The sequence below is a fragment of the Rhinatrema bivittatum genome, chromosome 9 (assembly GCF_901001135.1).
Source record: "Rhinatrema bivittatum chromosome 9, aRhiBiv1.1, whole genome shotgun sequence".
Taxonomy (NCBI): domain Eukaryota; kingdom Metazoa; phylum Chordata; class Amphibia; order Gymnophiona; family Rhinatrematidae; genus Rhinatrema; species Rhinatrema bivittatum.
This window is the reverse complement of record NC_042623.1, coordinates 6,736,513-6,759,671: the sequence shown is the minus strand read 5'-3', so window position 1 is coordinate 6,759,671 and position 23,159 is coordinate 6,736,513. Positions and strand designations below refer to the sequence as shown.

Below are 23,159 nucleotides of genomic sequence, written 5' to 3'. Positions count from 1 at the left end.
TCCTCTTTGCAAGTCAATGTGTGGGACTCCTCAGCTGCAGCGAGGTGGAATCCGCGATGGCCCTGCAACAGACGCTGCTCCTCTTCTGCACACAGGCTGATGCTCCTCCTCCTTCCTGCCCGCGCAGCTCTAGCAATTTCTTTTCTTTTGGGGGTCACATGGGCAGGAAGGAGGAAGTGCACCTGGAGTTTTGGGGCTCTTCTTTGCTTTGGACCATGGTGGGTTGAGCTCAACCATGACCCTGCCAGTCTTCCTGCGTGGTGATGGTGGGGGGGAGGGGGGAGGAGGGATAAAAGCTGTGCACAGAGGGAACATTGGTCAAGGGGTGTGGGCGTTTCTAGAGGGGGAAAGCCTATTTTTTTACAAAGGGACAGGTCTTGGCAACAAGAGATGGGGCTTAACTGGAGAGGGGGGAAACTCTCTTTTCTTATTGCATCGAAAAGGGTACAGAGCGGATATCCTGACCACCAGTATTTCCGGAGAGGAGGGCGGTACGGCTTGACTAGGCCTGGTGGCTCCAGGATGGGGGAGGCTGGGAGCAGCAACACGAGGAGAAGTAGCGCAGGGTTTATCAAACTGCTGACTCCAGTCCTGCAGTGCAGGAAGTTCAGCTGAATTTTCTCTGCAGTGAAACAGTCACCGATCTACCAAGACTTAATAAACAGGTCCCAGGCTGTTCAAGAGGGGGACCAAAAGTCCCAATTTAAACTGCAAATCAGGGGCTGGGGGCCACATAAAGGAAACCAAGCTCGCAGATCTCAGACATCGGAGCAAATCTTCTCTCCTGAGATGAACTCCAAAATCACAGATTGTGGTAAATATTACCTGAACCTGGGATTTATTTATTTTCCACTTTTTCTGGATCGCATCCTGGTACCGCGGGTACTTCCCTGTCCCCGGGGGGCTCACAGGCCAACGCTGTACCTGAGGCAATGGAGGATGAGGTGAGCTGCCCGAATGAGAGAGGATCTGGGGGTGCGGTGAACCCGGGGCCCAGGTGCGGGAGGGCGTAGGGATCCCCTCTACGGTGCCCTCTGCTTGGGTCCCAGCCGCCTCCACAGACTGTGATTCAGGGACACAATGCAAAGACAATATTCAGACAGGCACAACGTTTATGCTTTTGTAATACCAGCAGCCAGAGGATGGGACATAAAGTGGCAGTCACTGATGAAATCAGGGGACGTAGCCTTACACAACTAGGCCGCATTAGTTACAAAAACAAGGAAAAGTTAAATATTTTCCAGTGAATTTTCAAAGGAGTCACGCATGTAAACGTAACGTATTATCATAGCAATTTTCAAAAGCCACTGACCCGCATGAAGTGCCCTTAAGGGGGGTAAAACCTATTGACAGTTCTCTGGCACATATTGTAGCAATTTTCAAAAGCCCACTTACATTGGTAAAATGCATTTGCAGATGCAAAACCCAGTTTTAAGCCTATAAATGTTTTGAAAATCAGGCCCAGTAGCTCTTCAAGCATTATATACTTTTTCCCCTTGACAAGTGGAATTACTTACAAAAACTCTTTCCCACTCTCCTCTCCAATAGATCTGGTCACCTCACTTACCTTTTCTTCTTTGGCTCAGTCTTATCCTGAATTATACTTCAGTAGATACTTTAGTACTCACTCACTGAGGAGTCAATTTTCAAAGGAGTTATGTACATAAAATTAGCATATATCATAGCAATTTTCAAAAGCCCATTTGTGCATGTAAAAACTTTTGGAAATTCAGCCCTATGGGAATGAACTTTCGCAGAAGTTTACCTATGTGAAGGTAGCAATTTTCAAAGCCTATTTGCACACATAGAACCTTTTGAAAATTGCCTCCATAGCATTTTTCTCTGAAGCTCTGTATCCTTTCCAAATGTCTCGTCTTGATTCCCAGATAAGCAGTAAAGAGGGATTTCCCGGGTGTCCCTGCTCCAATTTTTCCACTCAGATCAGCACCTTGCGTCTTTCCCATTAAAGAGGAAAGCCCCTGTATTGCCCTTTCAGAAGAAAGGCCACCCTGGACGAATCCACTCCCTGGGTGGGTTCTCCCGCCAAACCTAAAACCCAGCATTAATATATACTGGAGGAACAGTCCCTCTGTCCTGTCCCCATCCTCTTAAACACACCCCATTAGAGCTGTGAGTCGCTCTTCCACCTGCTAAGGTCATTTTACCCCAGAGGATTCCATCTAGTGGTCATTCGGAATACTGCACCTTCCAGGGATAATTAGCAGCGTTTGACCGCTCCTGCCATGCTATAACATCCCCGTTCTCACCAGCACTCTCCATACTTTCCATTGGCACCCAAGTGACAGCTATGTAGCCTCCCCCACCAAGAATCCTATCCAAGACCTGTCACACAGAATTTAAAACAGAAACAAAGTCTACCATTTCGTTTTCTTTAAGAAAGCGGAGTGATCCAGAATATGGAACGAGGCGCGCTGCCTTGGCTATTACATGTACCCTTCTGAGCCAACTGTGACTGATTTAGAGGTAATTTATTGATATGTGCGCTGCAGTGTTTGTAATGAAAATCATCTGGTGGTTTCCCACTAGAAATGTTGTTGTTGTTTCGAGGAAAGCCCCCTTTGGGACCTTGCATTGTTCAGCGTTTATCTGATGTTATGTCTTGTTAGTCACCACCAGTCTCCATAGGCCAATGTTCCCTGCTATCAGCTCTCTCTGCTTTGCTCACAGCATCTCCTTCTTCATGCCAGGAATTTTCTCTGAATAACCATTGAAATTACTAGCCTTGAACTGCAATTCATCTTCCTCTCCTGTGGCTCAGTTTATGTGGTCAATAAATCAATAAGGACCTTTACGGATTTGTGCGTTGTAATTGTATTCATGAGATGATTAACTACATGCTTAGCAGGTCCTCCTGTATGTTTTTCCATTGCACATACCCCAAATTAGCTATTCATAATAAGTGTACAAATATAATCAATTTTCTTAGGGTTTGTTTTTCGGAACCGCTTACTATTATTGTAGTATCCTTAGGGCCTGCATCGGCATTTCGATATGTAACTGCTTTATTACTCTTTCAAAGGCCTATTTTACGTCTGGAAAGGTAAAACTTTTAATACAACACTGTGTGAATGACCAAAGCCTCAGCGTTCCACAGTTTGCAAAAAAAAAGATGCTTACATCTGTTTATTTAAGGCAGCTGATTTGCACCCTAAGCTCGAGTGATCTCTCTGGATGCGTCATTGACACAGAATGCGCGGCTGCACTAGCGCAGCGTCGGATATATCCCCATTGAGAAACAGGTCAAGCAATCAACTAGGAATATCACGCAGAACCAAGCAAAGCACGGCGTCCAATCCTGCCTCGGGGCATTGGAAGGATAATTTTTCAAAAACGTGGCTGTGATCTACATAGATAAAGTCAAGTAGTGCAGGGTTACAAACAGTAGCCTAGCTAAATCTGCATACATGGATTGGCAGTCCCGTAAGAGAACGTGCATCCTTTTAACTGCAGTAAAATGCAATTCTAGGCGGTGTATTTTGGTTGGTGGAGTAAATTATGCAAGTACATGAGAGATTAAAAAATGTGCACAACTGAAGGTGATTTTTAAAAGCCCAGAGCGCGCTTAAATTGGGAGATGCGAGACGCAGTCGACGCGGATTTTAAATAGTGCCCAAATATGCGCGGAAATGCTGTGGTCTGGTTGGGGTGACCTGGCCAAGAGTTGCGTGTATAAATACTGACACGCCCCGGCGCGCACCAAGGTCCCCCGCTGCATAGATGAGGTGGAGGTCATAAAAGAAAAGGACTGAGCCATTTCTGAGGGGTTTAAAGGGTCTGGGGTAACTGGGAAATGTAGGTAATCAAACCAGGGGGGGGGGGAGGAGGGGGAGAACCCAGTTGCTAATTGGGCACACTGGTAGATGAACTGGTAAACTGGGAATGGCGTGGGTGGGCGCCTCTTTTAAAATCCCCCAACGTTCGCAGTAGAAACGGGATTTGCGCGCCCCCACTTAAAATTTGGCGCGCATGTGCGCCCGGCCAGGCTATTTTACAACATGTACGCACATGCACGGGCAAGATATGAAATCCCCGATGCATGCGTTGCCAGTTTCAATGTTACCATCCCTGCCAGCGTGTAGACTTTTCAAGCTCATTTGAGGTTCACACCTTTTATCTGCATAACAACTTCTCCAGGAAGCACAAATTATATGGGAACACTGACCCTGCTTACGATTCACTGAAAAGCGACCGATCGGCTCTAGGGCTGAGGTCGGAGGTAGAGCAGATGCAGAGATGTTGAGGGCTGCTGTGCAATCCCATTGCCGTACAGAAATCCGGAACCTGACTAAACATATTGGGCTGCCTTAATGAGCAACTGGTGAGGGTTTCTCTCTCTGTGTTGTCTTGTTGCTCTCATGTTGTTTCTATATTTGAAAATCATTGACTGGTTTCGTACAATTGCATGCTCCCTATCAGCACTTATAGGCCTGTAAGAGAGGTCCTGTACACTGGATGTAAACTCGTATATCGATGTTTAAATTCAGGTCACATTTCTAGCTCTGGCACTAGCACTGTAGGGAACGCAGTGAATGTACGAGTGAAATTTGGTTGGCAGTCGCAGATATGGGAGCAGGGAGGCTTACACAGTTTCAAGGCAGGGAGCAGATATGCCTCTGCTGCTGCTGCTTCTCATGGCTGTGTCCTACGTACATTCGTGATGTGCTCGGTACAGAATATTACCAGGACAGGGTGAGACAAGAAAAGGGGAATGCTCATGTGATACTTTCAAAATACAGGGTAGAAATATCATGCAAGAACAAAATTCTCAATATTTCAAAGCATGACTTGACCAAGTCGGAAGGAACAACCAAAGCTGCTCTGATTTCTCTCTTCCTATAGCGCTTCAAATACTAGAGCAAGCGATGTTTAGTGTTATTCTGCGTTTGTACTTAGTAAAAGCTCATTTGCACTTTTACTGGCCTTCACTTCTGCATTTTCAACTCCAATACGTTGTGTTGTGTTTATAAGACGAGAACAGAAGAAGGAGTGCCTGAACAGAATTGAAAGGACAAAAGTTCAGATGTGAAATATTGGAGCAGGGAAGAGTGGAGATTGATTGTCTCTGTGTATGGTTTGTATCCCTGAGGCAAGCAATGGGATGATCAGTCAAACTGTCTCCTGACAATGCAGACTGCTCACTTTCCGTTGGGTCGGGGGTAGCTCTGCTTCGGAGGATCTGCCACACTGGCCTGGAGACGTTTCAGAACGAGTGCAAATCTTCCTGTATATTGATGATAACCTACAAGGGTTTTTTTTGTTCATTCCTCTCAACGTCTCTGTGTGTAGAGTTGCGTGCTTGCCACGTGGATCCACTTGAATACACAAATATAAAGGTTCACAAATAAAAACAAGGTGGCCTTCTATATGTTCTATTTTTCTTCGCTAACCTTCATTTCTGTGTCTGTGTGTTCAGTTGGTTTTATACATTGCTGCCGTGTCGTAGATGTTGACCTGCCAACCTTGACACCAGTGTAATAAATCTGGTGGCTGGATATGAGGCGCCATTCTCTCCAGGTCTCTGCCAATATGAGCAAGATACTTCTTGCAAGAGTAATCTTCCTTCTCACCACCAAAAAACAAAATAAAAAAATAAAAAATCAGCCCCGGAGGAAAAAGCTGAACAGGTGTCACTGAGAGAAGATCGATCTATTACACAGTCAACATAGTTAGTCAGCTTAGCCTCCATTACTGGCTGACGTGAACTTTGACACGGAAGGTCGTGCTCCGAGACATCAGTAAATTTATCAAGCAGCCACTAAGTGCTTGCAATCCATTCCCTACAAAACTTCAGTCCAGGTTCTGGCTTTCTGATTGGCTGACAGTTGATGGATTTCACCTTTGACCTTACTTTATGCATCCAGTTGTTTCTGCTTTGTTTATTTTTAATTACGGTCAACCTATCAACCCCTCCCCAGTATTTTTAAGGATTTATTATCATGGCTGCATTACTTTTATTCATAGGTTTGTTGTTCTTTTATACTATTCCCTGCAAGCATCTTATTTCCTAAGGAAAATAAGCCAGGATCGTGTGCAATACAAAAGAGAACTATGCAACATGTTTTTCCAATATAATCTGCAAGGACTGAAAAATCCTTGACTTGGGTAACTTCTGCATCGACTTCTGCTGGGTATGATTAAATCTGAAGGAAGCAAATTAATGGCGTCGTAAATGGACTTCCCCGCCCAATCCATGGATAATTCATTCAGGATTGAAAAAATGTGGGAAACTTATTGGGGAATTAATATCCTATTGATCTGCCAGCCTCGTGTGATCCAGCACCCCCAGCTGACTCCAACCTCTGCACAGTTACACAGGAAACCTCTTCGCAGGAATGATCTGTTCTTTCAAAAAATACGTCCACTGCAATAAGAAGAATCACACTTCTCTTTCCAAACCATAGCGCTTCAAGTTTCAACCATTTACTCCTAGAAACACGTTTTTTTGATACAGGGAATAAAATGTAATCCTGCATTTCTTAAACGTTTCTCCTCCATCCCCACTGGTCTGGAAGGACTCAAACGAAACCCTGTATCTTTCCAAACCTCACTTTTCTGGAGGAGTAAAACTTGGATTTAAATCATTAGTGTTGACAAGAGAAGTCGACTCCACTAATTGCTGTGGTTTGCATGGATTCATGGACTTGGATCCCTCCGTTCGCATTAAAAAATACATGAAAGCCTCAATAAATACATTAATTCTGTTACATTCTCATGCCTGGAAGTAAAGAAAATTCCATGTATTCCAACTGCAGAGTATTTTCTGTTTTTAGTTTTTAGGTCAAAATGATTTTTCAGTTTGTAAAGAGTAAAGTGCCGTTTTGGATATCAGGTCCCACGGGTAGTAAACCTTTTCTGAAATGAACCCCAAAGGCATTTCTACAGTGGAAAGTAGTGTTTTACCCACAGAAATGCCTTTTACAAAATTGCCAACTGATGTGCAGTGCCTCCGTGATTCCTGCGACGTGCAAGCTTTGTTAGTGCACTTATGCATGGCCTGGATGGAAGCTTTCACGTTCTCCATTTCTCCCGTCTGCCCAAGTTTCTTTTCTTATTCTGTGCATGTTTTATTGTGGAAGGGGCGGGATATTAATCCTTTTAAATGTGTCCCACCTGCTTGAGCATAAATTTACCCAGACTGAGCATAGCTATTGCTGGAACAGGAGTTTGGCCTCATTTGCATATTTTGATATTTTCATAACCATGCCCTTAAATTTTCCCCCAAAATTTTTCACGCATGTAACATCAGGTGTAATTGTGGGTGGCTAAAGTTGGTGGGAGAATTTTAAGAGCTGACTTGAGCCTATGTCCACGTTGAAAATTGATGTTAATTTATGCACATATTCGATGCCTAATTTACATGTGCTGTTTGAAAATGACCCTCAGGGAGATTAACTTCCAAGCTTATTTGTGTTTCTGGATTTGCACATGAGAGTGGACGTGTGAATATTTATCATATAACCGCTCAACAGTGTTTAGAAATTGTGAACAAGTGTGATAAGCAGCGATTAAAGAAATCATATTGGGGGGGGGGGCACAGATTTCCTATTAAAAACTCATTGAAAATGTTTGAGGCTACTAAAGTTCAATGTTGGTTTGATACATTAATTTTCCTTTTAATTTGTATGTTTGTCTTGTATTGTATCCTGCCTCAAATTCTTAAATCTTAAAAAAAAAAAAGATAAATTCCTAGCATCAACCTTGAAACTCATCCTTCACTATTTGATCTAATATACAAAGCTAAACATTTGGAAGGTAACTTTCAAAGTACTCTACGTGGCCCCATACAGGCACACAGATGGCCAAGCAGCGATCCACAACAGTACTTTCTAACCTATGTATCAGATAAGCACAGATTACAAATTAAGCATAAGTCTACCCCCTAATATACGTGCATCTGTTTCTTTAGTTGTGAATATCTCCAGTGCATGGAAAGCATGCAGTTTTCCCGCCTATTTATAAATCATATGTGAGTAGATTTAACGATTGAAAAGAATAGTGGCTCACGCATGTAAAAACTTACTTAGGTGCAGAAGTCTGTGCATCTCAAACCTCCACCCGTTAACCCAATCCTTCTCCTCTGCATTCACCCCAGACCTCCGACCCAACCAATAATAAGCAATAGGCGAGTCAGATATAAACTGAGCCACTGAATAAGTTGACCAAAGTATTCACATCTCATAAAGTAGCAACTTGCACATGGAGCTCATTGCCCCACCCTGTAATGTCCCTATACCTCCCCCTTTTTCACGCATAGATCTGCACGTGAGACCAAAAATGCATGTGTATTTTTGATGTTTTTAAAATACAATGTATGCGAGTGCAAGCTACTTACATACATAAGGCCTGATTTTCAAAAGCATTTAAATGCTTAAAACTGGTTTTTACATGTGTGAATGTACTGTGCCCGTGTTGCTTGGGCTTTTGAAAATTTCTACAGTATATGCTATTGAATTGTCCATAGGATTTACCCCCCCTTAAGTGCACTTAACATCGGTAAATGGGTTTTGAAAATTGCTCCGATAGTATGTTACATTTTCTTTTGAAAATTACCCTGTTATATACTAATATTATGAGTGTAAATATCTTGAAAATTCACCCTTATCTATGCTTTTCAGTTGTCCTATGTTTTCAGGTGACTAACACGACAATACTTAATGCTACGCAGTTAAAAGTCTTCTTCAGTAATTATCTGTGCTCCAATGTCTTTTATATGTTCATAGACTGTTGAGTGCAAATGCTCCACGTCTTTACTGAGAGCTTTGATCTTTCATAGATCCAACAGAGTCTATAACAGTGGTCCCCAAACCTGTCCTGGAGGGCCACCAGCCAGTCGGGTTTTTGGGATATCCCCAATGAATATGCATGAGAGAAAATTTACATGTTATGGAGGCAGTGCATGCAAATTTTCTCTCATGCATATTCATTGAGGATATCCCAAAAACCCGACTGGCTGGTGGCCCTCCAGGACAGGTTTGGGGACCACTGGTCTATAAGATTAGAATTAATAAGGGCAGGTGTGCAACACTTGTGATGCTTGTTAAGCTCCATTACATTCTTATTAAGTTGCTCCATAAAGAATATATTTCAATATTATATTCATATAATAACCTTTTTCCTGATAGAATGATGCAGGGGGTCAACGCAGCCTAATAAACAAGTGGACGACTTTTCTCAAGGCGAGATTGGTGTGTTCGATCCCAGGCGTCAATGGGGGAGACACCTATTTCGATGAACTACGTAAGTTACCATCCCGATCATTTTCATAATTTATTTATTGTCTGCAGATTGGATTTCCATAGGTTTATCAGTGCCCAGAATATAATAATGGCCTTGTCAGATACACTCCTGGAGTGGCAGGTAAACATTGCACACATTTTAAAACAACTTACAACACATTTAATACTTCATTTTAGTAGGAGGGGGTAGGAGCTGTAAACTTTAAACTTAACGAGCATCAGTAATTTATTGAGCATGTTAAGGTTTCTATTTTCCAAACTTCCAATCTTTCCCCATGCAGAAGATGCATTCCTGCTTCCAACGAAAGATGAAAGGAATCCTCTTGTATACGGCATTTTCACTACCACAAGGTAGGTCCAAGTCACTGCTTCTGTATGATATTCTGTTTCACGAGGAAGCAAATGCTCCTATTGACTCTGCCATGTCCATCAATCTGTCCATCCATACACAGGGAGGGCCGTGGTGAAAGCCCTTTCCAAGAATAAATAACTGCTTTAGTGCAGGCATGGGGTTTTGGATTATTCCCCACCATCAGCGCAGAGAAAAGTGCCCACGTCTGTCAGGAGCACACATACTTTCACCCTCGTATCTTTGGAGGCATTTCTGGGGCAGGATTAGCTTGAGGGAAACACTTATGCAGGTAGTTTTTCTTAAATCCCTGCACAAAAAGCAGATACAGATTTATGCAGGTATTTTTTGTGGGGTAGTAACTAAAGCAAAACTCCCTGTGTCGTACTGTTTAGATTATTTCAGTAAAATCTATCCTCAGGATTTTCCTAAACTACAGATACTTTGATTATTGGCCTCAACGTGTTGATGTATCTAATTTCTGCTATGCAACTGGGCCACGGTTCCCCAGTTTATTACTAAATACCAAAGATTTAATGACCTTCGGGCATGTTCGTGATTCATTTTGCATGCAAGTAGGAGTCTTTCTTTCACACCATTGGGTTTCTTACATCCCTGCATGGATGCAGTACCCCAGAAAGTAACACTTTTAGTGTAAGACGTATCGATTGCTTGCAGTATTTCTAAAGCTGAACATAGTTGACAGTGTCAGGAGAATTAGTAGCATGGCTGAGTCACTTAAAAAGTATCTCGATGTGACTTGGAGGGTGGGAGTGCTCACAGTGTGACAGGAATGAACCTGGATGCTGGATACGATTCTCAGTTTCTGGTACTCGCCTTTATCCTTGCACTGAACCAAAGAAAGATGTAATATGTGTGGGCGAGACATCGAGGTGCACTTGGAAGTTCTCTTTTAATCAGACCCTATCCTTCTGCCACATTTTCATGGTCTCTAATTCCACCCTTTGTTACTGGATCTTTTCTTTCTTGGACTTGGAGTGAGCAATGTGTAAATAAAACGAGCGCGTTGGTGTAATGGTCTTAACTCCCAGGAGTGGCTTTTCACTTATTTATGTATTTATCTATCAGTTTTAGGTACCCTCATTCGGTAGAACCATCACGACGGGCTTACTTAATAAATACAAAAGGTCGTGGCACAATAAGTTATTAAAAAAAAATAAAATTATTAAAAGGTATAGAACACTTGTAAAAACAAGAAGTAAATAACATTTAAAATAATATTACAGGTCACAGGAGAAGGAGGAAGCAATTCAGCAATGTGATATAGAAATCTCATGTGTTTCAGAGTTTATCTGATTCCTCAAAAGCCTTCATAAACAGCCAGGCCTTCAGGCCTGATCCAAATGATTTCATATTAGATTGCGGGGTAGATCTTAAAAGGGTGCGCGTGGGCGTACATGTGCGCGTGTTACCCGGTGTGCACACATATACAGTACACCCGACTGTATAACTTGCACGTGCAGGCGTGCGCAAGTTATGAAATCAGGGGTCGTCGCACGCAAGAGGGTGCACAATAGTGCACCTTACGCGCGCCGAGCTGCCTTCCCCCGTTCCCTCCCAGGCCGTTCCAAAATTGGAGCGGCCTGCGAGGGAACTTCCTTTCCCCCTAGTCTGACCTTCTCACCCCTTCCCCTAACCGCCCTACTCTACCACCCCCACCCCCCGACTTTTGTCTTACCATTTGCACCTGCCTCCGGGCAGGCGCAAGTTGCGCATACTAGCAGCCTGCCGGCACGCGATCCTCCAATACAATGGCAATGGCTGCTATGTCGGAAGCCTCTGGCCCCACCCCCGCTCCGCCCCCAGACTGCCCCGCCGACGTCCTGCCCCTGGACCGCCCCTTTACAAAAGCCCCGGGACTTACAAGCTTTTTAAAATAGGCCCGGCGCGCGTAACCCGATTTACGCGCGTAGCGCTTTGAAAATCCGGCCCTGCCTGCGGAGGGGTAGAGGTAATAAATTCCAAATCTTAGGGCCTGCGAGGGATATGGCACTGGCTCGGACAGACCTAAGATATCTTTGTGCTACGCTGCATTTAGCCAATCAGTTTGCTCACCATAGATGAGCTTGTGGAAAAGGCCAGTCGGGAGCCAGTGAAGCGATATTACTACCTGTGTTATGTGATCACATTTTGTTTTTCCTGTTAAGATTCTTGCTGCTGAATTTTGCAATATTTGTAAAGGACGCAAGGTGGAAGTTGGAAGGCCAAGTAATATGTAATTACAGTATCTGTGTTGAAAAATATCAGTAATTCTAATATGACTCTGAACTCATTTATGGATAAGAGAGGTTTAAATGCCTGAGGGTTCAAAGTTTATTATAATCATCTCTAACTTTTAGAGCAATATGTTTTCAGAAGTTAAGTTCGGTGTCCAGAAAGACATCGAGGTCTCTGGTGTAATTTGCTAATTTTATTTAGAAGCCTGCCTGATCCATTGCTCTTACTCCTGATTCACCCTTGCCAAAATTCATTTCTCAGTTGTCCACTTAAGCCAAAAGCATTTCAAGCCTTTTCTATACCTATATCTCATTCTAGACCAGACTAAAATATTAGAAATAGTGTGGGATGTCTCAGTTTAATCTAAGGGGTCAATTCTGAAATGTTTTAGCTGCACACGTTTGAAAATTAGAAATCAATTTTCAAAAAATGCTCAGTGCCTTGATCCCTACAATTTAGGAACCTCAATTTAGGTAGAAGTCTAGCTGAATTTAGATGCCTATTTTTGACTGAAAATCTCCTAAATTTAGGGACTTGTAATTTAGGGACAAGCAATTCATTTGCCTAGATTTCAGATCCTAAATTAAGTAGTTAGTGCTGAAAATTAGGGGTAAGTTCCTAATGATTTCCCCATGCTAAATCCACCCCCATAGCCACCCACTTTATAAGATCATAACTCTCACTGAAACTAGGCACTTAAAATTAGGCTCTCAGCCTCAGTAAAATTTCAAAGGTATCTAACTCCCATAACCATTGAAATATATCCCAGGCACCTGAATCAGCCACTTTGAGAGTTGACTAAGGCTGAGAAGTCCCTAAAATGTGGACATCAACAGAGTTAGAGCAAAGGAAAAAGTTAGGGATGCAGCAGTGACTTTCACGATTACGCAACCTAACGTAGGTGCCTGGAGCTAACGCAACCTAACATAGGTGCCTGGAGCTAACGCAACCTAATGTAGGTGCCTGGCGCTAGACAAATGAATTCCCAGGTCCCTTTTCTTGTACTTACATTTAGGCATATTTTCAGCTGAAAATCTCCCTACATTTAGGTACCGAGTACTTTTTGAACACTTTTCCCAAGTTTCATTTGAAGAGTTATGGTGCCATCTGCTTTTCTAAAGAAAGGGTATTTTCAGGTCTGAGTTGGCATTTGCTAGATGGAGAGGATCAAATTGGATATAAACAGGTGGAAAACATGAAAATCCCACTGGACTCTGAAATCTTGAAAACAGGCAAGACTGTCAAAGGGGTTGTTGCAAATGGAGAACTCTAAGCCCCGTATTCTATATACGCACAAATTAGCTCAAGCTTGAAACTTAGCTACTGACCATCTGCGCATGTTGCAGAAATGTTTACAAGGATTTCTGCTCACTTTGGGGGTGAATGCAAACTATTTGTGCCACAAATGATTCGGTAAAAGTTTAGGGGTAGATTTAAAAAAATACGCACGGGTGTACATGTGCGCGCGCTACCCGGCACGCACACATGTACACCCGGTTTCATAACATTATAAAATCAGGGGTCGGTGCGCAGAAGGGGGTGCACATTTGTGCACCCTGCGTGCGCCGATGCCCGCGGGCTTCCCCCGTTCTCTCCCAGGCCATTCCAATTTCGGAGTGGCCTGGGAGGGAACTTCCCTACCCCCTAGCCTGACCTTCCCACCCCTTCCCTAGCCTCTCCACCCCTAACCCTAACCTAACACCACCCCCCCCCCCCAATTCGTTGTTTCACCTTTTGCGCCTGCCTGGAGGTAATTCTCTGACACAGCGGAAAATAGCTGCTGTGCCGGAGGCCTCTTTTCCCGCCCCTGCCCCGCCCCTTTTGTAAAGCCCCGGGACTTAGACGCGTCCCAGGGCTTTACGCGCGTCACCGGACCTTTATAAAATAGGCCCGATTTACGCACGTAGGGCTTTAAAAATCAGCCCCTGAATGTGGATGTTACAGAAGGCAATGGTACTAGTCCGGACATTAACATAAAACAGTGCAGCGTCAACGTTAGCTAGCACAAAATCTCCTATTCTAACTTCTCCAAAGAGAAAGGGTTTCATCACCTCCAAGCTGCTCTAAAGATTGTGCTAACATCCCTCCCCCCGTCCCATGGGGAACACATGGCTAAAAAATCGTTTAGTGTCATTTCTCTTTTCTCTTTTCCACTTATACGTTAATTGGTTTTTCCCCTTGTTCTAATGTAAACCGGTACGATAAGACCTGGTCTTGAGTGTCGGTATAGTAAAAGAAGTTAAATAAATAAATAAATAAATAAATTTGGAATTTTCGATGGTTCTATCATTTCCTTCTCCTGTGTACATCGTTCCATTCCTTCATACATTTATAACAGCACGCACTAATGCGACTTAGTGACATAGAATAAAATGTCATCGTTCCATTCCTTCATACATTTATAACAGCACGCACTAATGCGACTTAGTGACAGAGAATAAAATGTCATAGTTCCATTCCTTCATACATTTGTAACAGCACGCACTAATGCAACTTAGTGACATAGAATAAAATGACATCGTTCCATTCCTTCATACATTTATAACAGCACGCACTAATGCGACTTAGTGACAGAGAATAAAATGTCATCGTTCCATTCCTTCATACATTTATAACAGCACGCACTAATGCGACTTAGTGACAGAGAATAAAATGTCATCGTTCCATTCATTCATACATTTATAACAGCACGCACTAATGCGACTTAGTGACAGAGAATAAAATGTCATCGTTCCATTCCTTCATACATTTATAACAGCACGCACTAATGCGACTTAGTGACAGAGAATAAAATGTCATCGTTCCATTCCTTCATACATTTATAACAGCACGCACTAATGCGACTTAGTGACAGAGAATAAAATGTCATCGTTCCATTCCTTCATACATTTATAACAGCACGCACTAATGCGACTTAGTGACATAGAATAAAATGTCATCGTTCCATTCCTTCATACATTTATAACAGCACGCACTAATGCGACTTAGTGACATAGAATAAAATGACATCGTTCCATTCCTTCATACATTTATAACAGCACGCACTAATGCGACTTAGTGACAGAGAATAAAATGTCATCGTTCCATTCCTTCATACATTTATAACAGCACGCACTAATGCGACTTAGTGACAGAGAATAAAATGTCATCGTTCCATTCATTCATACATTTATAACAGCACGCACTAATGCGACTTAGTGACATAGAATAAAATGTCATCGTTCCATTCCTTCATACATTTATAACAGCACGCACTAATGCGACTTAGTGACAGAGAATAAAATGTCATCGTTCCATTCCTTCATACATTTATAACAGCACGCACTAATGCGACTTAGTGACAGAGAATAAAATGTCATTCTTTTTTATACCGCACACACAAAGATACAAATGATGCTTTCATGTTCTTTTAAAATAATTGCACATTCCTATGTTTCCACTGAAGTCCCAGTGAGCACTGCCTTCAGGGTCAAGATGCCCTCCCCCCGCCTTGCAAGGAACGTCCTCCTGGAGTAGCCCCTCCTGAATGCACCCGGTCCCCCTCAATAAAATAAGCAAAAATGGTTCATTAAGCACACAAGAACCTTTTTGAAGAGCACAAATGAAGAATAAATGCTATGGAAGACTCTGCCTTTAGTGGCTGGCAGCTGGCGTTTCAGTTTAATGCTCTGTTTATTAGAATATCTGAACGATGCGTGAAATGTCCACCAGTTGTGTTACTCTGGCTCCTCACATCTGCTGAACGGATTATTTGAAAGTCTCCCTTTCTTTCCAGCTCTATATTTAAGGGCTCTGCTGTTTGTGTGTACAGCATGGCTGATATCAGAACAGTGTTCAATGGCCCCTACGCACACAAGGAAAGTCCAGACCATCGATGGGTGGAGTATGAAGGAAGGATTCCCTACCCTCGGCCTGGTACAGTATGTATTCACCTCATCATCAAAATCGTTTGTTTCCATGGTTGCATATGGAGGTGGAGACTGCATTTAATTCTGGTTTGTCATTACTCAGATGATCTCTTTATTACTTTTAACAGCACAAGATATTCACCTAGGGTTGCCAGGTGGGGCCAGAGTTTCAGAATAAGGTGTAAGGTCAGAATAAAACTAAGGGCATTAGTACAGTGCCTCAGGGATCTGCACTGGGGCTTGTGCTGTTTAGCATTTCTTTTGGAAATTCTGCATAAGAGAGATAAAATTAAATGATAGAGATGTGCATTCGTTTTTTACGAATTAGACAATTTCAACAAAATTTGTCTAATTCATCATGGTTCGCGGCAACGAAAAATGAACGGAATTTTTCCGAAATTTTTTAAAAATTCGTAGTTCATGTTAATGCGTGCTAAAGGGAGTTAGCACACACTGGGGTAGATTTTCAAAGGGGTACGCGCGTAGGATACGCACGTACCCCCCGAAAACCTACCCCAAACCCCCCCTGTGCGCGCCGAGCCTATTTTGCATAGGCTCGGCGGCGCACGCAAGCCCCGGGACGCGCGTAAGTCCTGGGGCTTGCATGGAGAGGCGTGCCAGGGGGCGTGGTGGTCGTGACGCGGCGTTTTGGGGGCATGGTGTGGGCGACGTGACATTTTGGGGGCGGCGCAGCGGGCGTGGTTTCGGCCTGGGGGCATGGCCGCGCCCTCCGGAACAGCTCCCGGATCAGGTGATGGCGCGCCAGCAGCCCGCTGGCGCGTGCAGATTTACGTCTGCCTCTGGCAGGCGTAAATCCGGCAATAAAGGTAGGGGGGGGTTTAGATAAGGCCGGGGGGGGTGGGTTATGTAGGGGAAGGGAGGGGAAGGTGAGGGGAGGGCGAAAGAAAGTTCCCTCCGAGGGAACGGAGGCAGGCTGCGCGGCTCGGCACGTGCAGGCTGCCCAAAATCGGCAGCCTTGCGCTCGCCGATCCCGGATTTTAATGGATATGCGCGGCTATGCGCTTATCTATTGAAATCCCGCGTACTCTTGTTCACGCCTGGTGCACTCCTCAGTGTAAGAGCAAAGAACACAAGATATAAACACTAAAGAAACCCCACGCACTCCTCAGCGTAAGAGCAAAGACCACAAGGTATAAATGCTAAAGACACGCTGGTGAGAACACGAATCAGCAGACCTGATTACTTAGTGAAACCTTCTTAAGCTTCTGAGCACACAGGGAAATCGTGATGATTTTAAATATTGCTCTAGAAATCTACTAAGATCTGAACTTTCACAGGCTAATCTGGCAGCCCTGGAATTTGAGCTGATGCCTAGAAGGGTGTAAAGATCTCAAATGTGTTTGAGTGGAAGGCGTCAGAAACTTTATAATTAATGGAAGAGAGGAAAGTGCAAAAGGCCTGAGAGATGCTCCTGCTGCGTTAGAAGGTATCAGAAGTGGTGCAGTTTTTATTGCCACCAGCAGAGGGAGGTATACCCCTAGACATGGAAACATGCGGTGGCCACATTCTGAAAGAGATGGTCTCATTCAAGGTTACTGTAGTAGAGGCTGAGTTTGCCGCTAGTCTTGCCCATATCTACAGGTTAAACATTTCGGTTTTTATTTCTCAACATTCCTGCTTTCATTAAAATTGCAACTTTCCCAGTGAGAAGAAATTAAAATGTTATTTTGCCATTCACACCAGGCTGACTTCTTAAAAGTCTTTAAACAGCAAACTCCAGGAGAATCTCTCATTTTTCCGTTCCGATTATAAACAGGCATGCAGCCATCTTGCTGACTGTGAGTCCAACTTTTCTAGCATGCACAAGAGTCTGCAGTGGTTTCTATTCTCATTTTTTGTCTTATTTTACCCGTTTGCAGTGCCCAAGCAGAACATACGACCCGCTAATTAAATCTACCAAGGACTTTCCAGACGAAGTTGTTAACTTTGTCAGGCATCATCCCCTGATGTACAAGTCAGTTTACCCCATCACTGGAAGACCGGTGTTCACGCGACTGAATGAGGACTACAAGCTGACCCAGATTGTGGTTGACCACGTGGTGGCAGAAGATGGTCAATATGATGTCATGTTTCTTGGAACAGGTAAATGAATAGCTCTGTTGTCCCGGTGCTGGAAGGATCTGTCAGAAGAATGTCAGAATAAACAATAATTACGCACCTTTCCAAACCTGTGCTCACAGACAGTTATAATTACACACCGTAGCTATTCCCCCTGTACCAGAGGTCCTAAAAGGCTGAGCCTAATTCACTTACAGTTTTCCCATGGAGACAGAAAAGCCTTTAGTAAATCAGCCCACAAAATCTGAGACAATGGAGGGCGAAGTGACTCACTTACGGGCAGATACAGTAAAAAACGCGGGAGAGCGGGTGAGTGCCCGCTCTCCCAGCGCGTGCACAGGCCACTCTCCTGTGCGCGCGATACAGTAAATAAATTTATTTAAATTAGGCCCGGCGGTAAAAAGAGGCGTTAGAGACACTAGCGCATCCCTAGCGCCTCTTTTCGGACAGGAGCGGTGGCTGTCAGTGGGTTTGACAGCCGTCGCTCAATTTTGCCGGTGTAAGTTCTCGAGTCCGCTGACAGCCACGGGTTCGGAAACCGGACGCCGGCAAAATTGAGCGTCCGGTTTTCAACCCGCGAGCCGCGGGTCTATTTCAAATTTTTTTTTTTTTAACTCTTTTTACTCTTCGGGACCTCCGACTTAATTTCGCCATGATATTAAGTTTGAGGGTGCACAGAAAAGCAGTTTTTACTGCTTTTCTGGGCACTTCCCCGGTGCCGGCAGAAATTAACGCCTACCTTTGGGTAGGCGTTAATTTCTGAAAGTAAAATGTGTGGCTTGGCTGCACATTTTACTTACTGAATCGCGCGGGAATAACTAATAGGGCCATCAACATGCATTTGCATGTTGCGGGCGCTATTAGGTTCGGGAGGGTTGGACGCACGTTTTGGACGCATTATTACCCCTTACTGAATAAGGGGTAAAGCTAGCGCGTCGAAAACGCGCGTCCAGATGCCGGCTAACAGTGCGCTTCGTCGGAGCGCACTGTACTGTATCGGCCTGTTAAAGCCAGAAAGAGGCTCAGTGGGAGACTCCCCTGATAGCTCCAGGTTACTCCTCTTCTCCGTTCGGGATCCACAGAAGAGGGGCTGCTTTAAACTTTTGACATCTGCATATATATGTTTAAATAGAGGGGATTTATGTGGTGGAGTAGATGCTCCAGCTAATCAGGTCCTCTGAGTGGGCCATTAATTGATGAGTTGGGCCAGTATGAAATAAAGCAATTTCGTCACCCCCTTCGATTTAGTTCTCCCAGTTAGATTGCACTGTCAGCACCTGGAATAAACGGCCATTTCTCCATAGAACAGGCAGTGCAAGCTTTCTCCACTTTTCACTCTGGCTCTGAAGATCAGTTCCAGGTCCAATCAACCCCTGGCCTCTCAGATAGGACGGCCGAGTAAAGTGTTAAGTGCGACAGTCATTACAGCAATAAGGACACGGGTCCTTGGCGACAGGGGCTGAAACCGCATGGATTTATGATTGGGTGCTGGTGCGTCATCTGTGCTGTGTCCTTCACACTTGGTTGTGAAATGGTGCGGCTTAGATCGTTTGGGCTGATGACACTCAGGCACTATTGTTATAGTGCGGATTAGTGTCCCTTGGGTCTGTTACTTTCCCTCCAGGGAGATGTTGCTGAACTGTGTGTTCTTGTGGGTGAGCATATTCTGCAATAACTCAGAGTACAGCGGCCGGCCGAGGGCGGAGTAGCCTGGTGGTTAGAGCAGCAAACTGTAAACAAGGGCGACCAGAGTTTAGATCCCACTCCCTGCTGCTCCTCGTGACTGCAGCAAGTTGCTTACTCCCCTTTACCTCGAGTACAAACTGAGGCTGTGCTCCCTCGGGAGACGGGGAAATGCCTCCAGTACCTGACGTAGTCTGCTTTGAAAGTACCAAAAGGTGGAATATTAAAGAAATAACATATTTGTAACACATCTGGAGAGGCGTCCCTCCCTAACATCCCCCGAGACTAAGCAATAAACGAATGCAGTGGCTTCCTGATACTTCCGGGCCTTCTCTTAAAGGGGCTGGCGCAGCCTGCCCTCACCCCCACCCCACCCTACCCCATGGCGATATAAATACTCCTGGAGGTCTGACGAGACCCCATCTCTCCCAGAGGGTAAAAGGTTTTAAAGTTGCAACAGTGGCCCCCCCAGAACTCCTTCTCTCTCCTTGGGCCCCCTGGTGCTAAGTGCTTGACGGAGTGCACCCAGGTGTCCAGCACTGTCCACGCCATTGTCAAAATGGCGCCAGCCAGCCTCAGGCTGACCTTTGCCCTTACGTGGCTGGAGCAGGAGGCTAGAGGGTCCTCTTAGCATCCTCAGACATCAGGGGATTTTAGGGAAGAGCTGGGGTGGGGGGGGTTTCTGGAGGTGGGCAGGGCAGAAAAAGAGTTCCAGGGGATGGCGTTTTCTGATACAGAACTTTAAAACATGTTTTGAAAAGCTTTTACCAGTTTGCTGCCTCTGGGGGTGTCCAGGGGTTTGAGACTCTGGCAGGGGGAGCCCCGGTGACTTTGCGGCACTGGGATGTGAGGCTGCCTTTGCATGGTGCAGAATCGGGATGCTCGTCGGCACTACTTTTCCCAGTGGCATTTTACCACCATGGACTTGCAGACCCGCAGTGCTCGATACTCCAGGGAAAACACCACTGGGGGATCTTTACAATCAGCCAACTCAAACAGCAAGCTCCAGGGATCCTAACCCAGACAGGCCTAGAATCACAGAAAGAGTTGCTCTGTTTTGATCTTTTGCAAGCGAAGAGCCAGCTCTAGAGGCACGGGGGTCCTGGGACAGTAAAACATGGGTATTAAGGAAGATGAAATGGGAGTATGTAGAGCTTTTGTCTTACCTGACGTAAGACACTGTGATGCATTAAATTTCAACTCACAGTTTGAGGGTTTGGGATGCTGCTGGGTGGTAGCAGAGTAATAAGGACGGCAGCTTTATGAAGGATAAATGGTAAACAAATAGCTCCACCTCCTTATCATTCTCTCCTGCCTTTATCTACAATTGGCATCCATGGAAAACTCGAGATGTAGGGAGGGATTTCCCTGGCTTAAGTCAACGCGCCATCTCTTCTCAGACCCAGGGGAAGAGATTCTCAAGCTTGCACGAGTGAATTCCCCATGGTAGCTCACTTGCCACACCAACACTGGCTATTTTTACGCCAGTGGCTGTGACTACCTCTGCAGAGATCCTTTTTTTTTTTTTTTTTTTTTTTAAAGATTATGCACTATTAATTTGCCAAAAAACCCACATTTGGAGCAAAACTTAAGTGTTTAATCTTTCCGAAGATGCGTCTACTGTGCGTGAAGGGCAATGGGAAGAACGTGAAGGTCACATCTAGATGGGACAATGTCGTGCCAGTAACAGAGCCCGTTGCAAGTTATGAAGTTGTGTTATACTTTAAACCCAGTAGATGTCAGTCTAGCATTAAATGCAAGCAAAACTCAGACCCAAAGGTTGGTTTATGATGAGAGGTCTTGCGAAATATGCAAGAGTTTATTTAGTTTAACAAAACCTGGCAGAAAGCTTAAATACAAGATCTGGAAAACTGTAAAGAACTGACATGGAAAGAATTTTATCTAAAATAACTAGACTTGCATTCAGGTTGGTACGAAACACTTGTTTTAATCACGTTTTTCCTACAGTACGTTTTCTTAGATTTGCTTTTGATTATTTAATCTAAACAACTGTATCAATTCAAAAAAACGTAAGAAGCGCCAGACTAGGTCAGACTGAGGGTCCGATAAGCCCAGAAACCTGCCTCCGACAGTGGCCAGACAGGGTCAACGTGCCCGGCAGATCCATTCCTTGCTGCTCACTCCCAGGGCTTAGCAGTGGCTTTCCCACGTCTACCTGCCTAAGAATGGTTTTACGGACCTTTCCTCCGGGAATTGGTCCAAACTCCAGCTATGACGTACAGGCCACGTCCTCCAGCAACAAATCCCACAGCTTGATGGTGCACTGAGTGAAAAAAATACTTTCTCGGATTTGTTTTAAATCCGCTACTTCATGGCCTTTTCCCGAGTCCTTGCACTATTTGAAAGGGTAATATAGCTGTTCCGGATTTACCTGCCCCACTGCACTCATGAATTGTATAATCCTTTAGCATATTCCTTCTCCACACTGAAGAGCTTGAACTTGTTCAGCTTTTCCTCATAGGGGGGGGGCCGTTCCATCCCCGTTATCATTTTGGTTGCCCTCCTCTATGTCTTACTAATTCTGCTATGGCTGTTTTGAGATGGGGTAACTAGAAAAGCACCCAGTACTCAAGGTGCAGTCGCATCGTGGATTGATACAGAGGAGATCCTTCAGTTTATTCTCTGTTCTTTTCTGAATAATTCCTAATATTCGGTCTGTATTTGTGACTGCCACCACACACTTCAACTTGATCGGCTCAAAAGTGTCCTTAGCTGAAATACTTTTCCAAAAGTAGTAAAACCATCTGCTGAAGACCCTTACAAAGAAATGCTGGGGATTGGAAAGCTCTTGCTCGTTCCCCAATACCCTGAGCTCCTTTCGAGCTTCTGGGGCTCCATCGCAGTTCAGCTGGGGCTCAGAGCAAGCAGAATGTGCTCTGGTGCTGCATCCGGGGGGAAAACACCAAGGCCTCAGAGGAAACCATATTTCATTAAACAGCTATTCATACATCTAGGGATGTGCGTGGAAAAAAGGTTCATTTGAGTCGTTTTCAGATCTGTGAGAAAATGTTTACATTCTGTACAAACTGTGCATTTGTTCTGCTTATTTTGGGAACTTTGGACGCATAAAGGTGAATTTTCAAAAGGTTGTAGGCAGAAATATTAGTATGTACGCATGTAAAGAGCAGGCACCCATGTATATGCCATTTCATAAAGATCAAACGTACACACGTAAACAGAGTGCGTGCACAATTATACACAAGTAAAAAAGGGGAAGTCGAGGGGCCATGAATGGGACCAACATTTACGCCTGTACTTTGCTATTTTATAAGAGACTTGTGTGTCCAGACTGGGCAGCTTACTTGCACTTACCTGCTATTAATTGAGTTGACTTAGAGAATAGCCACTGCTATTACTAGCAACAGTAACATGGAATAGACTTAGTTTTTGGGTACTTGCCAGGTTCTTATGGCCTGGATTGGCCACTGTTGGAAACAGGATGCTGGGCTTGATGGACCTTTGGTCTGACCCAGTATGGCAGGTTCTTATGTATTTACAGCTGATCATAATCCGGCATAAGCCATATTAAACATTTTTATTGTGAAGTAATTGAGTGGATGGGGGGGTCGGGGGGGGGGTGTTTCAGGCTGAAGAACCAGGAGGGTCTTGATGACCTGCAAATGG

General features: G+C 44.4%; 1 protein-coding gene across 1 annotated transcript in view; it reads left to right on the top strand.

Annotated features, from left to right (window-relative positions):
* SEMA3D (semaphorin 3D) overlaps nucleotides 1–23,159 on the top strand; it is a 263,507-nt gene that overhangs the window by 190,017 nt on the left and 50,331 nt on the right. The window contains exons 9-12 of the mRNA XM_029615995.1: nucleotides 9,144–9,258; nucleotides 9,539–9,608; nucleotides 15,620–15,764; nucleotides 17,633–17,855. Coding sequence (XP_029471855.1) covers nucleotides 9,144–9,258; nucleotides 9,539–9,608; nucleotides 15,620–15,764; nucleotides 17,633–17,855 — 553 coding nt within the window. The remainder of the gene's footprint in view (nucleotides 1–9,143; nucleotides 9,259–9,538; nucleotides 9,609–15,619; nucleotides 15,765–17,632; nucleotides 17,856–23,159) is intronic.